Below are 17,108 nucleotides of genomic sequence, written 5' to 3' on the forward strand. Positions count from 1 at the left end.
TTGAACCTGGTCCCCCTGCATTGGGAGTTCAAAGTCTTAACCAGGGGACCACAGAGGAAGTCCCTCAAGGCAGTTTTAATTCCAAATTACCTTGCCTCACTACCTACCCAGTTGCCAAGAGGCCTCTGTTAGCAGATAGTGCTTAATATATTAATTTCAATTAGCTGAAACTCAACCTAAAAAAAGTAGTGAATCTGTTCAAATGACCTACCACCACTTCACCAGGCCAGTTCTCTCATCTGCACCTGTTTCTTCTCTCTTCCCTCACAGACATCTTTCCAAGGGGTTCTTAGTAGGTCTGTGGGCTGCACCTCTGTTTAAAGTACCCTCAGCTATTTCTCTCTGCTCTCAAACCTCCTACAATATCTGTATACAGGATATATGGTCCCCCCGGCCTCCCTTATAGCCTGAGATCTCAGGCCCTTTCAGTAGTCTGTGTCCAGCTTAGCTGGCCTAATCTTCACTCTATAATCTTTCCCTGCTTGTTCCAGAAATTTCCTGTAACCCCTCTAGTCTCCTCTCCTTTAACATGCACCATCATTTCTATGCTTTCAAGATCACACTCAAAAGGTACTCAAGTGAAACGCTCCGTTTCACCGCTTGGGGTCTACAGTCTTTGATTCATACCCTTTAACCGTGAACTTCCAGATGTTCAAGCTGGTTTTAGAAAAGGCAGAGGAACCAGAGATCAAATTGCCAATATCCGCTGGATCATCGAAAAAGCAAGAGAGTTCCAGGAAAACATCTATTTCTGCTTTATTGACTATGCCAAAGCCTTTGACTGTGTGGATCACAATAAACTGTGGAAAATTCTGAAAGAGATGGGAGTACCAGACCATCTGACCTGTCTCTTGAGAAACCTGTATGCAGGTCAGGAAGCAACAGTTAGAACTGGACATGGAACAACAGACTGGTTCCAAATAGGAAAAGGAGTACGTCAAGGCTGTATATTGTCACCCTGCTTGTTTAACTTATATGCAGAGTACATCATGAGAAACACTGGGCTGGAAGAAACACAAGCTGGAATCAAGATTGCCGGGAGAAATATCAATAACCTCAGATATGCGGATGACACCACCCTTATGGCAGAGAGTGAAGAAGAACTAAAGAGCCTCTTGATGAAGGTGAAGGAGGAGAGTGAAAAAGTTGGCTTAAAGCTCAACGTTCAGAAAACTAAGATCATGGCATCTGGTCCCATCACTCCATGGGAAAGAGATGGGGAAACAATGGAAACAGTGTCAGACTTTATTTTTTTGGGCTCCAGAATCACTGCTGATGGTGACTGCAGCCATGAAATTAAAAGATGCTTACTCCTTGGAAGGAAGGTTATGGCCAACCTAGATAGCATATTTAAAAGCAGAGACATTACTTTGCCAACAAAAGTCCGTCTAGTCAAGGCTATGGTTTTTCCAGTGGTCATGTATGGATGTGAGAGTTGGACGGTGAAGAAAGCTGAGCACCACAGAATTGATGCTTTTGAACTGTGGTGTTGGAGAAGACTCTTGAGAGTCCCTTGGACTGCGTGGGGATCCAATCAATCCATCCTAAAAGAGATCAATCCTGGGTGTTCATTGGAAGGTCTGATGTTGAAGCTGAAACTCCAATACTTTGGCCACCTCATGCGAAGGGTTAACTCATTGGAAAAGACCCTAATGCTGGGTAGGACCGGGGGGAGGAGGGGACGACAGAGGATGAGATGGTTGGATGGCATCACTGACTCGATGAACATGGGTTTGGGTAGACTCCGGGAGTTGGTGATGGACAGGGAGGCCTGGCGTGCTGCAATTCATGGGGTCGCAAAGAGTCGGACACGACTGAGCGACTCAACTGAACTGAACTGAATGGTGCTTATCACACACTGCTTGACTTGGCGCTGGGGTTATTTGTGGAATAGCTCCTCTCCTCTATTAGATTGGGTAAAGCAGGAGTCTTCATCCTCTGCGATCTCATGTCTGACGGTCTGAGGTGGAGCTGGTGTAAAAACAATAAAGGGCACAAGAAATGTAATGCGCTTGAATCTTCCCCCAAACCATCCAACCCCCCCCACCTCAAGAAAAAAGTTCTTCCACGAAATAGGTCCCTGGTGCATAAAAAATGGGGATAACTGGATAAGGGCAGGTACTGAGTCATATCTAATTTTTCTGAGGGCAGGAGCTGCCAGACACACAGTCTAGCCCTCCAGAAGGAGGGCTGTGTTTCTTGTACGCACGGTCGAGTGGGAGCCATTAGGTGTTCAGGCTATTGTACTTTGTCGCAACAACAAAGCAGGAGCCTAGGTACCTGAAGTGGAGAATATACCTGGACCGCTCCTCCCACCCCCGTTGCTATCGCCACCCTGTGGCTGCTTGCCTGCCCGATAAAGTAAACAGTTAGCTCAGTGGAGGGCTTGTGGAATTCGGCTTGGGCCAGGTGATTCTGGGGTTCAGACAGAGATGATTGCGAACATTCCCGCAGGGCCTGCCGGACAGAGATCCAGAGTTCACCTTTGGGCAGCTAACGGCTAGCCTGAGGCCTCTGCTGAAAACGGAATGGCTGGAGTGAAAACAACAAAATCTAGTTTCAGGACTCCTCGCACCTGGCGCTGCGTTGATTTAAGACCAGGATAACCCTGCAGACCAGAAGAGGTACCCGAAGGGTCGTGAGGCCTGTGGTCTGACTCCTCGAGATCGCCGGGCTGGACACAGAAAAGTGTGCCGGACGGCGCCGGCTCCGCGACGCCTGCCTAGCTGAGAACACTACAGCCCTTTCCCAACGCCCGCCTCCTCTTCCGGCTCCGCTCCCGGCTCCACCGCGCAAGCGCGAGAGGGGGGCGGGGTGCACAGTAGGGGGTGGGGGAAAGCAAGGGGCGAGCCGCGCGAAGAGGGGCTTGCGTGAGCGCACGTGAGTGCGTGCGTGCGCGCGTGGGCGTGGTCCACAGCACGCTGTGCGCGAGGCGGATGTCCGGGCCGGCTGGGCTGGGGCCGCGGACGAGATGGCGGAAGGCGGAGGGTACCGTGAGCGACCAGATGCGGAGACCCAGAAAACCGAGCTCGGGGCCTTGATGAGGACCACGCTCCAGCGAGGGGCGCAGTGGTGAGCGCCGGGCTCGCCTTTCCGCCCCACTGGGATCAGGGGCCGGCGCTCGGGTGTTCAGGCCCGGGCCCCTTTTTCCCGGCTTGGCTAGGGGCTGGGCAGGGGAGATGTTGGTGACTCTGAGAGCAGAGTGGCTGGACTCCCGCCCTTTAGGGATGGGATCCCTGGATGAAAGAGTGGGTGGAGCTGAGGGTCGTCCCCATCTTCTTGGAGCCCGAGGGGGCGTATCCAGCGGAGGCTAGGGCTTCGAGATGGAAAGAAGGGGAGTACTCCCGGGGACCTTGCGGTTGAGGCGAGTCCTTTACCTTTGAAGATTCACTTTGTGATTTTGGGCGAAGGCGTCCACACCTCACAGACCCTGGCTTCTTATTTTTAAGACCAAGATCGCGATGTTTGGTAACCCCCCCTCAGTTGCTTGAGGTGTAGATCAGACGTAGATACTCTGTAACTTGTAAACTGCTGGACAGACGTCAAGGTCAGTAAATGAACAATTGTCTGAGAGTCCCAGGTTATTTTGGTAGCAAATGTTAAAAATAATTGGTGGCAGCAGCGTTTCGGAGTGGAAGAGGCGGGTAGCTTAGAGCCTAACTGAAAAGATTTGGTCGAGGAAGTCTGAGTTAATAAGTTTTTCTTAATAAATTATCTAGTAGCAGGGACAGTACTTAGACTATTCCCGGGTGGTATTATTGTGTGGAAACAGAAACTGAGGCTTGGCGTTGCACGGAATGTGGTTGAGCAACCCTCTTTTAAGAAACGATGGTGGTGGAGATAATGGCTGTATTACAGTGACAGAGAAATTGAGCAGGGAAGAAAAGCTAGGAGGAATTCAGTCGTTACAGTGTCCTTGAGCTGGCCTAGCTGCGATAGGCAGAGCAAGCAGAAGTACTTGATATCCCGAATAGTGGTGACACATGAAAAATAGTCAGCAGAAGCAGAGGAGGTTTCAGATAGACCAAAATCACACAGTAAAAGTGTTTGGAGAGAAAAGAGCATTTTAGAGATTTGGATATATTTATGGATCCTTGTGGCCTCTGGGAAGCTGTCTGGTCTCCTCTGAAGTTTTTTGGTTATAAAATTTGAAGGACTCACCACTATAATTGTTATGCTTTGTTCCCCTACAGAGGTTTCCCCCTCCTTCTGTCTTAATTGTATTAATAAAACAGCATGATGATGCTTTTAAAATATAACCAGGTCAACATAATGCTTTTTGATAAGATAAACGCACCATGACATTGTACGTATATATGTGTGTATATATCTATATGTGTGTATGTATATATGTACATGTGTGTATGTATATTATATATATACATATACACATATTATATATATATATACACACACACATGTTTGGTCCTCAAAGGAAAACTGAAGTGTGTTATGTTATTATCTTGTTTTTAGAAAGAAAATTGGTTTAATGCTCTTCACATGAAGCAAAACAGTGTAACCAAACTGTCTGCCTGAACAAGGACCTCTGTAAAGATCATTATGAAATTAATGACATGGTCATTAGCAAATAAGGTTTTCCCCATAGAAAGAATTTCTTTAAACAAGGGTTTTGAAGCTAGTCATTTCCTTCCTTTTACTTATTCTTTTAACAGCCGTTTCACTTAGTCAGTGCATTCCCTGGGCCAGGCTTTCTGTTCCAGGCCCAAGAGGGCCTGGCCCTGCTCTTACTCTTGAGAGTGTGTTTTTTTTTTTTAGCAGGGATTGCTTGTTCCCCAAGTGGAAGGACCCTAAAAAATCTAGGGAGCAGCTGCAGAAACATACAACCTCAGGTTTTCTGGTACAGTACATTTTTGTCTGTCTCTAGGTATCTTATCGACAGCCGGTGGTTCAAGCAGTGGAAGAAGTATGTGGGCTTCGACAGCTGGGATATGTACAATGTGGGTGAACATAATCTATATCCTGGCCCGATAGATAACTCCGGACTCTTTTCAGGTACAGTATCCCATTGCTTTTCTAACTGAAATGTCCACTTGGGTAAACTGAGGTCATGGTGGCCTGAGGTTGTGTTTGTCTTTGCCGCGGGTATCATGAACCTGACTTTCCTACTGTGAGAGGACAGAAACAAGGGGCCTTGACTTGTGTCTATAGCAGAAGACTTTGCAGGCCCTCACAGAGAAGTGAAGCTGCTTTTTTCCTGAGTTAACTCCTTTTAGTAAAAGCAGAAATGTCTTAATGAGGAATGTTTGAAGAAATGTCTGCCTGTCCCTCTTTATCATTTTTTTTTTCAAGTTCTGCTAGAGATTTCAGATTTTAGATTACTATATTGAATGGAAAGAAATAGGATATTATTTTGAAACTGCATCTGGAATCTGAAATTTGGGAACCAGAATTTTCTGTGTTACCTTTGCAGTGGGACAAATTGTAGACCTGACAACATTCATCAGGCATTGCTGTGGTGGCCATGTTTGTCATAGAAGTAGTGTGAGGGGAGGTGGAAGGTTAGTGGAGTTATAAACACAGACCAGCTCCTCATGGAAGAAGTGACTGAAAAAGTGAAGTATGACATGCCTGAGCTTGGCTTGCACCTTTGGATGCATAGAAACGGCAGTTGGCCTTTCCTCGCCTTTTATCTGCGTTGCTTCTAGACTCCCGTGCAAGCAGGACAGAGATGATCTGTTGCCTGGGCCCACAGTCAAGGCAGCAGGAAGGCAGACAACGCATGAGGCTTGATTCAGATACCTAACACTATCCTGGGTGTTTTAAAAAACGAGCAGTGCTTCAGTGTATACCTTGTTTTCTGGGAGATCTGAATGACATGATGTTATAGGCTTTTCTTCCTGTTGTAGGTGGAAGTATACCATGAAGTTGCCCCAAAGGATCATTGTATTGTATTTGCACTTTGTCCGTTGCCATCTTTTATTTGAGAAGGGGAATTCTTAAGGCTTTAAAAAAAGTTTTTTTTTTAATTGAAAGATACTGCTTTATAATATTGTATTGGCTTCTGCCGTACATCAGCATGAATCAGCCATAAGTATACATATGTCCCCTCCCCTTTGAACCGCCTTCCCACCTCCCACCCCAGTTAAGGCTTTTAATAGTATTGGTGTTGAGAATCCTAGAGCTGGAGGGACCTTCAAGTCATTTCGTATGACCTTCAGCTGAGGGCAAGCATTTTCTTCTGTTGTCTTTCAATTCGATGTCACTGGATTAGGCTGGAAACATTTGTTGTGCGCTTGGGAGGCGAGAAGTACATTCCGTTCAGACCCTGGAACATTGACAGAGCAGAAATGGCCTATCTCTAGCCAATGAGGGCCACCCTCTTAGCTCTTGGACTCTCAGTCACCTGCCAGTCCCAGTCTGGCTGCCTGCCACCTATAGTCATGGGAGTTGCCTAGAAGGGGCTCTTGAACGAGTGGGAAGGAGTGGGTAGGGCATATCCTCACTAATGTAATCTGCTCAATTCCTCTCTCATTTTCCACCTCTGCCCCTCATGTATATCTGATGGAATCCTTATGCTAAGACCAAGTTGTGCTCTCATTTTCCCCCTTTGTTCTGTTGAAGAAATTTGCAAAGGCTCAATCTTATTGCAAAACCCCTGTGTGCTTTTTACTATGATGCCCTTTGACTGATGCAGTTTTAAGTGAAAATGGTGAACTGTATTGAAAATTCCAGTTAAGTTCCTGTGTTGCCCTTGAGTGTCATGAGAATGACACGTTTGAGAAAACTGTCACTGAGCCTCAGAGGAGAAAGCCCTGTAGAACTGACGTACTTCAGGTTAAAGACGCTAAAAGCTCTTGGCTCCTTTCCTACCTTTAAAGGTCTGTGGCTGCTGTTGGGCACAGCATGGGTAGCCAGACCTGCATAGTTTTAGTGTTAGAAATGAATAAGGTATACGTCTCCAAGTAAGATTGGCGAAGAACCTTGGTGAGTTTTAATTTGCAAATCAGAGAGGACGTTGAAGTTGAGGTGTGAAGCTTTTGTTTCAAGTACTCCTCCTGGATCATCCTTCTGTTGCTGAGTAGAAAACGTATGATCTGTCAGTGTGAATAATTGTGCCAGAGCTGCTGTGGAAAAGAGTTGGCTCATCAGTGAGGAACCACTTTTTTTTTTTCCTTTTAAATTATGGTAAGATACACATAAAATTTACCATCTAAATTTATTTTATTACTATTGTTTTGGCCTTGCCTTGTGGCATGTGGGAACTTAGTTCCTTGACCAGGAGTTGAATCTGTGCCCCCTGCAGTGTATGTGCAGAGTCTCAATCACCAGACCACCAGGAAAGTTGTACTGTCTAAATATTTTTAAGTGTTGAGTAGTATGAAGTGTATTTACATTGGTGTGAAGCCAATCTCCAGAACTTTTTTATTTTGCAAAACTGAATCTCACGACTTCCCTGGTGGTTCAGTGGCTAAGACTGTGCACTCCCAAAGCAAGGGATCTGGGTTCAATCACCGGCCAGGGAACTGGATCCCACATGCCACAACTAAGCACGCATGGCATAGCTAGAGAGCCCCCACACCACAATGAAGACCCAGCATGTCCTAAAGAAATAAATGTAAATGTTAAAACAGAAGCAACAGCTGAATCTCCATACCCATTAAACAGTAGTTCCCAATCTCCTTTCTCCCCAGACCCTGGCAGCCATCATAGTACTTTCTGTCTCTGAGTCTGATTACTCTTGATTCCTAGTATAAGTGGAATCATACAGTGGTTGTCTGTCTCTGACCAGCTTTTTGCATTCAGCATAAGGTCCTCAAGGTTTATCCATATTATGGCATGTCAGAATTTCCTTCTTTTTGAAGGTTAAATGATACACCACTGTGCTTATATACTGCATTTTGTTTATCCGTGCATCCTTCTCACTTTGGGATTCCTGTTCTCCAAGGCTATTTAGTGTCTTTCCTTTTTCCTTGGTAATGAAAAAGGTGAAGGTGAATCAGATGGGAAGCCCCGGTCATCTTGCGAGTGCTGTTTTTGGCTTTTATTTTTAACATTGTCTACCTTGTACAGATGAGTTACACCATTGTGGGTATTTTCTGCTTCCCTGGCTTTGTGGCTTCACTTGTCTGGAAGAGAATAGTGGCTTCCACTGTTTCAGGAGCGGGTGTTGATGTGCACAGGCTTAGCAGGGATGCTCCCTGGATGGGAGGTGGTCAGTCTTCCCTTGATCCAGTCCCATGGGCTTCCATTAAGAGAGTATATTTCAGACCATGAATGTCCTTTTCTTTTTTGGTTGTGCTGAGTCTTCTTTGCTGCACATGGGCTTTCTCTCATTGCAGTGAGCAGAGACTACTCTTTGTTGCAGTGCACAGGCTTTTCATTGCAGTGGCTTCTCTTGTTGCAGAGCACAGGCTCTAGGCACACAGGCTTCGGTAGTTGTAGGACTGAGGCTCAGTAACTGTGGCTCGAGGGTTTTAGTTGCTCGGTGGCATGTGGAATCTTCCAGGACCAGGGATCAAACCCATGTCCCCTGCCTTGGCAGGCGGATTCCTGTGCAGTGGACCACCAAGGAAGTCCATGGATGTCCTTTTCTGAATCCCAGTTGTGTTGCCTCCATGGGAGGGTGTAAGGTGAATGCTTTGCATGTTAAAGAAGTTCTCCCTCTGTGTGGCTGGGGTCCAGCTGAGTTTTTGTCTTGGAGTTTTGGACACTAAGAAAGGTAAATGACTCTTGGTAAAAATAAACTTAACTTCATTGACGTGTTCATTTGCTTGCTTAGTAAATCTTTCAAAGAAAGGTGATACCTGATTTCAGTGCAGTTTCACTCAGCAGAATATTGTTAAATATTCATAATAAAACAGTTTTAGGGACTCCCCTGGTGGTCCAGTGGTTAAGAATTTGCCTTCCAATGCAGGGAGTGCCTGGTTCCATCCCTGGTCAGGGAGCTAAGATCCCACATGCCTTGTGGCCAAAAAACCAAAAACATAAAACAGAAACAATATCGTAACAAATTCAATAAAGATTTAAAAAAAAAAAAACAGTTTTAATTGTGGAGCTGGAAGCACTTTGAAAATGTAAATTGGAGTTTTCTCTTTTCTCTTTCCTTCTCCCTCCAATTTTGGAAGAAATACAAGTTCCTCACAAACTATTCAGAAATCACAGCTAAAGACAATCATCCGGGTCTGCTCTATGTTATAGCCAGTGACAGAATTTTGGAGTTTTGTACCTGTTCCCATAAATACTTTTCTTGTTTCTGAAAAGGAGATGAGACTCACGTAAAACAAACATTTCTGCGGAGAAGAGCAGTGAGCTCTGTGCTGTTTCCCTTTTTCAGATCCTGAGAGTCAGACCTTAAAGGAACATTTAATTGATGAATTGGACTATGTTTTGGTCCCAGCAGAGGCCTGGAATAAGTTACTAAACTGGTATGGCTGCGTAGAAGGCCAGCAGCCCATTGTCAGAAAAGTGAGTACCTGAATTGTCCCACCTGCTGGTCAGTGTTTGTGAGTGCTCCCTGACATTGACTGCTGTTGCTTTCCTGGGGTACAGACATTCCTAAGCTGTTGAAAGGAGGCCTCCAAACATCACAGCTGCCCAGTGGCTTGGGATGTGTCCAGCAGTACAAGAAGATCACATTCTGGAAGCTTCTGTGAGGGAAGGTTCACTTGGGGGCATATGGACACACAGTAATGTGCTGCTTCTTATTTAACTTAACTTTTCAGATACTGCTCTTCCCCCCTGTAGTTAGGAAGCTCTGATCACATTGTTGAGTACCTCGGAAAACAGGTGTTAATAGCCGAGAGAAGAAGAATCTCTAAGGGAAGGTAGGCCCTGGGAGAGAAACCCAGCTTGTCGACCCCTCTGGTGGCCAGAACTAACAAGAATACCACCTCCCTGACTCCCACAGTTGTTTCCTTGTCCCATCAGAGGGGGACATCTCTGGTGGAGGAGTGTGCACTGGGTACATCTCTCACTCTGCATGGGGTGCAGTTTCCCTTCTTAGCAGAGCAGGGAAGGGCTGCAGTGCTGAGGGCAAGCTTCCAAGCGTCACTCTTCAGGGCCGGAATACCTTCTTTCTCCAACCCGAAACCTAGGACTCCGAGAGGGGTTAGGAATCAAATGGTGAGGGGCAGGCCAGTTTTCACAAGTGTCCCCCAATGCCTATAGTCCTGCCGTGTGGTGAGCATGCTGCCAAAGGATTTAATTGTATTCTCCAGGCCTCTGATTGCACAGACCTTGCAAGGGCAGTATCACGATCCACTTAGAGATGAACAGTGACTTTGCTGTTGTGCCCTCTTGTTGCTAGCTCTGGTTCCATCACGATGCTCTTGGTTAGTCCTAATGAGTGGAAATAAGATTTTTTTTTTCCTTTGAGAGTTATGTTTTATTTGGTGGAAATTTTTAGGACTTCAAGCCCCCAGGAGACAGTGTCTCAAGTGACCCTGAGAGACTTGCTCTGAGGAGGCGAGGCTTGGGGAGCCAGGTTATGGAGAAGTTTCGCAACAAAGGGCAGGTAGTCTGAACATCGAAAGATTATTGTTAAGTAAAGGAAAACCACATATCTCAAGTGAAGGAATTTAGTGCTTTTCAGTATGGGAAGATGCCAGAGTCTGGGCTCACTGAAAATATTCCTTCCCATGCACCTCATCTATCTGGGGCCAGTGGAAATAAGATTTTTAAACTCCTGAGACACATGCCGGTGACTCTAAAGCTCACACTCATTGTCATATAGACTCTGCCTTTTGTCACTGATGAGACATGTTGCTTCCCAGACCGTCCTGGTGTGGGACCAGTGCTCCTTCACCCGCACTCTCGTTCACAGGTGGTGGAACATGGCCTGTTTGTCAAGCATTGCAAGGTGGAGGTGTATTTGCTGGAACTGAAGCTTTGTGAGAACAGTGACCCCACCAACGTGCTGAGCTGCCATTTCAGCAAGGCAGACACCATTGGTGAGTCCCCTGGCTGGCATTCTAGGAAGTAGTGAGAGTGCAGGGCATGTTGGCTAATGAGAGAGGAGGGGGGGTATCCTCTTTAGACTTGTTACCCAGATAGTCTCCGATTGTGGTTACCTGTCCTGACCTGGGTGCCTGCTCTCCAGGGCACTCGTGTGGACAGCTAAGCCTGGCAGTCATATTGTATGAAGCACTGTGCATGTTCTCTGCCCACTTAATGTGTGGTAATAAGGGTGAAGAAATCTCATTGAGAAAATGGCAGACCTAGTATTTGAAAGCAAATTTGTCTTAATTCCGGAGGTCCGTTTTCACTATGCCATGTTGCTTTTGTGTTGTAAACGGGGACCCACATGATCAAAGAATGAGAAGCCTAGGCGCAGTCGTTGGGTGTTTGAGTATAAAAGGACGCCCCATGCAAGATGTTTGGCCTTAGGAGTCACCAAGGGGCTGAGGTCAGTCAGAGCTTTTGATGCTGAGCATCCCATGACCGTCTGAAAAGGACGGATGATGTGCCTCAGCTTGCCCTGGCTGTTGTTGTCCTTGTACCGGAAGAAAGCCCAGAGTGATGTGTCTGCTTGTCCCCAGCAACCATCGAGAAGGAGATGAGGAAGCTCTTCAACATCCCTGCGGAGCGTGAGACACGGCTGTGGAACAAATACATGAGCAACACCTATGAGCAGCTGAGTAAGCTAGACAACACAGTGCAGGATGCCGGGCTGTACCAGGGTCAGGTAGGAGGGCCCAGGCCGTGCCCCTGCAGACAGCCCCGCCCAGGGGCTGAGGAGCATGTCAGCAAGGGAGATGGTTTGCACGTTCCTAATATGGTTTCCTCTTTCACTCAGGTGCTAGTAATTGAGCCCCAAAATGAAGATGGCACATGGCCAAGGCAGACCCAGCAATCAAAGTAAGTGAACTTGTTCTCTCTGTGGCCTGGCACACGGGTATAAGAGAGACACCAAAAAAAACCATTCTTTAAACTAGATGGAAAACATTTGCTTTTGTATCCAGAGTCTGTAATCCTGGCCTTTGGTAAGCAGCATGCTGGGCAGCCGTCCCAGGGAAAGCTGTCGGACGTGTCAACCAAGCAGTGAGCCTCTGCTTTTGAGAAGGAGATGGGGAAGAGGAGGGGCCGGGATCTGGGGATGCTGCCCAGCCAAGATGTGGCTTTGTTTCTGTCAAGGGCATTTAGTTTCTCCATCTATAGCAGGGGCTTTGATAGAGGAAGAGAGGGCTCAGACATAGGGTCTTACCTACTTAAAGGTAATAGTTCCATTCCATCCCACTCTTTACCCTGGGGGCGTGTTTCTGATTGTTGCCCTTGTCACTTCCTGGGGGAATTACTCTAGTACTAAACTGGGACTCCAGGGACGCCTGTCTTCAGGAGAGGTTCATGTGCGGTGTGGAGTTAATGCATGTTCTGAGAAGGGGACAGAAAGGAGTGGTGGATTTTTCATACAGTATAAGATAAGGGAATCGTGTCTGTGTTCCAGTAGTTATTGGGACAGAGTTGGTCTTGGCTCTCTTCCTTCAGTCAGGCCTTGGACAGTGAGTGTTTTGTGGTAATGGGCTCATAGCTCTACTATGAAATTTACTAAAGCTACAAGCTCTCTCTTGAGAAACACAGCATTTTGCCAACGATCTCAAGGGTTTTTTAGACCCCTCCTAAAGCTTAGCCATGGACTTCAGTGTAAGAAACTCTGATCCTCAGTTCCTGAGAAGATGACAGAATAGCTTTGTTATGCAGAATAGTGATTGTGTCTCCCCCCTCCCCACCAAAAGTCCATGTCTTAATCCCCAGAACCTGTGAATATGTTAGGTTCCTGGCAGGAGGGATTTTGCAGATGTGATTAAGGATCTTGAGATGGGAGATGATCCTGGATTATCTGGGTAGGCCCAGCATAATCACAAGGTCCTTATAAACAAAAGAGGGAGACAGGAGAGTCAGAGCAATGAAATCTGAGACAGAGTCAACTGGCCGTGAGCCAGAGAAGCTGGGCAGCCTCTGGAAGTCCCTAGATCCTTCACCAGGGAACATAGCTCTGCCCACACCTTGAGTTAGCTCGAGGACAATCATTTTGGCCTTCGGACCTCCAAAACCATAAGATGATAAACTTTGTTGTTTAAGCTACTAAGTTTGTGGTGATTTGTGACAGCAGCCTAAAAACCAGATAACAGTAGCCCAGCAGCCTTCTCACTTCCTTCTTGGAACTGGAAATGCCACAGAACTAAGAGAAAATAACATAAAAACAGACAACCTCCTTAGGAGACAGAAGGTGCTTGGATTCTAGTCTTTGAGGTAGGGCTGACAGGTTGGAGTGAAAGAGCCCAGGGGTACGGGCCAAGGCAGACTCTTGGCAGTTGTGCCTTTTTCTCTTCCTCCTGTTGCTTCTCCCTACTCCTTCCAGAACCTCAGACCTAAGAGATTCCAGTGAAGGGAAACCACTTTTGGAAAAGAGCACTGCCTCACTGAGACGCCCCAAATGTTAGAGTCTCCTGGTAGAGGATGTCCAGTGGTGAATGAGCTCGGAGCAGAATTCCTAAGGCACAGCTCATCTTACTACTCCCCCAGTAGTGCCAGACACTGTTCTAGGTGCCAGGGATGCAGCAGTAAACAAAACAAAATTTCTGTCCTCAAGGAGCAGAAAATAAGTTTAAGAAAGACACATGTCTGTAGATTTACAGGTACTCTGGGAAAAAAGCAAGGAAGAAAAATCAGCAAGTGCTAAGGCTTTGGGCATAAACGGGATGATAGGGAGGCCCCACTGACGTGCCATTTGAACAGGGTCATGAAGGAGGCAAGGGAATCCGCAGGGAGTGGGGTGCTTTGTGAGCAGGACAGTTTTGTGAGGTGGAGGTGACAGCAGCTGCAGAAGACCTGGGGCCGAGCAGGCCTGGTTGAAGAGCAGCAGGAGTTAGTTGTGGCTGGTGCTCGGAGGAATGACAGGGGGATTGAGGTGAGCCGTGTGGGACTCTGGATTCCATCTCTGCCTCTCCATGAGCTGGGAGCTCCTTGGAGGGGTGTGGTGAGTGAGAACGGGTGTGATCTCACCTGGTGAAAGGCTCACAGGGAGCCACAGTGAGAAGCTGACAGCCAGAGTCAGAATAGAGGGAGAGTGACAGGTTGGCAGGCGGTGCTAGTTGGAGCAGAATTCATATCCCCAGCTGCTTAGGAGGACGCAATAAACACAGTGAAAATCCTCACGAAAAAGAGGAAATGGATATATGAAACAGAAACAAGGAGAGAAATAACATAGGAACAAAGAATTCAGGGCGGGGTTGAGTTGCAGAAGGAATGTAGCTGAAGACTGAAGGTGGAAGTCGAAAGCTCAGGTTGAAGAATTCTAGGGGATAAGGAGGCAGAAGATAATAGAAAAGTGCTAGCACTACATTGTAAATCAATTAAACTTAAATAAAAAAAAAAGTGTACTATGTTAGAAGGCGCGACCAGGAGTTTTTCAGTCATTATGAAAGAGGAAACATCTTCAATGTAAAGAGTGCTAAACACAACAGATGAAAGAAAGCCCACACCAACACAGGTTCTATTGAAATTGAACAACAAAGATGTAGCAAAAATGTCAAATCCGTTTGAAAGAGAAAGTCATGAATGAGAAGCAGATTAATATCAAACTTCCCAGTGGCATCTGTGGACCTAAGGAATACTTTTTCTGTATCAAAGTTATTGTCATTCAGTCACTCAGTCATGTCCCACTCTGACCCCGTGGACTGCAGCACGCCAGGCTTCCCTGTCCTTCACCATCTCCTGGAGCTTGCTCAAACTCATGTTTAAGTAGGATAACTTTAAAACAGGAATTTTACAAGCTACTGCACTATTGTCTAAATGTGAGGATAAAGTACATTTTTTCTCTGGCTGAAGATGACCTTAGAAGGGTTTTCTACACAGAGGTCCTCTTGTAAACCTCTTGGGAGAAGTGGTGTTAGGGAGCAGGCAGTAAAATCTAGCATACAGCTCTACCAGCATGCAGCTAGTAAAGTGTTCTCCTGACCGGAAAAGCGAGGACTTTGGGAGAAACAAAGATTTCTTAAACAAGACACAGCACCACAAACTGTAGAGGAGGAAATAGAGTTGGATGACTTTTAAATTAAGAACTATTCATCGCGGAGTAAAAAGGCGAGCCACAGAGTAAGACAGGTATTTGCAGTGCGTATGTCTGACAGATTGTTTATACCTAGACTTTCAGAGAAACCCCTTTAGGTCAGTAAGAAAAAGTCAGACACCCCTTTTAGAAAAAGGGTCAAGAAAACCTGTAACAGTGACTTAAAGAAAGAAGTTATTCCTGTGGCTAGCAAGCCTACAGAGAGGCGTTCAGCCTCGGCAAGCATCCAGAAATGGTGAATTCAAGCCATAATGCAGTTCCTCTGCACATCCCCAGCATGGTTCAATGAAAATGATGGGTAGTAGCAAGTGTGGTTGAGGTGTTGGACCCTGCTGATGGGGCATATAAAGTGATATAGCGAGGTTAGAAGATTTAGCAACAAGCACTAAATGAAGAATTGTGTGCATCTTCTACAGCCCAGCGAGCCTCTCCTAGGCTTACAACCAACAGAAGTACATCTCACGTTCGCTTAAAGATACGTTCAAAGATGTTCATGACAGCACAGCTTGTCATAGTCACAAACTGGAGCTAACCCAAATGGCCACCCAAAATAGAATGAATTGTGGTGTGTGCATACCACAGCACTCTCTCCAGCCATGACAGCCTTGAGGCTTCTCTGCGATGCTGAATGAGAGGCCAGACCCAAAACGGCCTACTCTATGAGTCCCTGATACAAAGCTTAAGAACAGGTAAAACTGATCTGTGCGTCTCAAGGTCACCATGGAGGTTAGCTTTGGGAAGAATTGTGACTGCAGGGAGCATGAGGAGGACACATGGGAGGTAGTGCTGTCCTGCTTCTTGGTCTGGGGGTTGTGCAGTAGTGATTATATAGGTTCATGGCTTCCCTGGTGGCTCAGACAGGAAAGAATCTGCCTGCAGTGCAGGAGACCTGGGTTTAATCCCTGGGTCAGGAAGATCCCCTGGAGGAGGGCATGGCTACCCACTCCAGTACGCTTGTCTGGAGAATTCCATGGACAGAGGAGCCTGGCAGGCTGTACAGTCCATAGGGTCGCAGAGAGTTGGACATGACTGAGTAATTAACATTTTCACCATCACTTGAGAAGAATGTCTTTTGAATTTCTTTCTTTTGTTTTTTGGCCATACTTCATGGCTTGTGGGATTTTCATTCCCCAGCCAGCGATCAGACCGGGCCTCAGCAGTGAAAGCACCAAGTCCTCACCACTGGACCACCAGGGAATTCCCAAGGAAGTCTTCACTTTTGTACTCTCATGATTTCTGTATGTCATACTTCAATAAAAAGTTTAGTAATAGTTAAGAAAGGTTTAAGAAAGCAGCCTGCATCCATAACAATCTAGAAGTAAATACCGAGTAATCCGGACATGAAAGACAGTTGAGGAGAGGAGGCAGTAAAGAGAGATGAAAATGTCCTGAACTACTTCTCTTGCAGGGGAATGTAGTTAGTAAGTTGAAGTAATTGATGGGGAAAAAGAAAAATAGTTAACAGATCCTAATAAGTTAATGCAGTAACTACCAGAAGTACAAAAGTAGAATGTATGTCTTTTATTTAACATGTTGTATTGATTAGGAAAGGTTTGCTAGCAGTGAAGAAAGACCTGAAAATTAGTCTGTTAAGTAGGGTAGGTACTTATATCTTTCCAAAAAGAATTTCTAAGGAGGCCAGTGCAGTACTGCTGCTGTTAGAAACCCAGCTGCTCTGTCGTGTGACAGCTGTGTGGGGGTTCAGCTTCCAAGGTGGTCACCTCAGTGTCCAGGGTGACCGCTTTAGTTGAACCGATCATATATGCATTCAGGTAGCTGAGGAGGAATCAGGAGACAGGGCATGCCCCTTCCTTATAAGGAAATTTCCCAGAAATCACATAGAAGATGGCCCTTTATATCTCTCTGGTCAATTCTGTGACCACACTTGGCTTCAAAAGAGGCTGGGAAATGCCTCTCAGCAGTTGCAAGGGGTCTAGCTAAAACTCAGGATTTGGACACTAAAGAGGAATGGAAGAATAGCTATTGGGAGGTGGAAAAACAACGGGAACTTTATTCTACTAGTACTTCTAGCCACCAAACATGGGAGGGTTTTCCCTCATGCTAATCAATTCTCTGAAAC

At 46.2% G+C, this 17,108-nt stretch overlaps 1 protein-coding gene and 1 long non-coding RNA gene across 35 annotated transcripts in view; one reads left to right on the plus strand and one right to left on the minus strand.

Moving 5' to 3' along the window:
* Nucleotides 1–1,244: 1,244 nt before the first annotated feature.
* On the minus strand, nt 1,245–2,769 carry LOC145520074 (uncharacterized). The gene is made up of 2 exons (XR_014064200.1): nt 2,576–2,769; nt 1,245–1,971 (listed from the first exon to the last, which is right to left on the minus strand). It is a non-coding gene; the product is annotated as an uncharacterized LOC145520074 (long non-coding RNA).
* Nucleotides 2,770–2,956: 187 nt separating this feature from the next.
* Nucleotides 2,957–17,108, plus strand: part of USP4 (ubiquitin specific peptidase 4) — a 40,223-nt gene continuing 26,071 nt past the window's right edge. For 23 of the 34 annotated variants that reach the window (XR_014064159.1, XR_014064161.1, XR_014064158.1 and 20 more), the window contains exons 1-6: nt 2,957–3,072; nt 4,886–5,013; nt 9,296–9,426; nt 10,784–10,910; nt 11,499–11,644; nt 11,756–11,817. Coding sequence is in view for 7 of the 34 variants with exons in the window: in XM_081525506.1 (XP_081381632.1) it covers nt 2,972–3,072; nt 4,886–5,013; nt 9,296–9,426; nt 10,784–10,910; nt 11,499–11,644; nt 11,756–11,817 (695 nt within the window). In the remaining 27 variants the exon portion in view is untranslated. Of the gene's footprint in view, nt 3,073–4,885; nt 5,014–9,295; nt 9,431–10,783; nt 10,911–11,498; nt 11,645–11,755; nt 11,818–17,108 lie in introns of all 34 variants that reach the window. The other 11 variants (XR_014064172.1, XR_014064171.1, XR_014064170.1 and 8 more) reach the window with 2 other exon arrangements.

This window comes from Giraffa tippelskirchi, chromosome 9 (assembly GCF_054371585.1).
Source record: "Giraffa tippelskirchi isolate mGirTip1 chromosome 9, T2T-mGirTip1v1.2.pri, whole genome shotgun sequence".
NCBI lineage: Eukaryota > Metazoa > Chordata > Mammalia > Artiodactyla > Giraffidae > Giraffa > Giraffa tippelskirchi.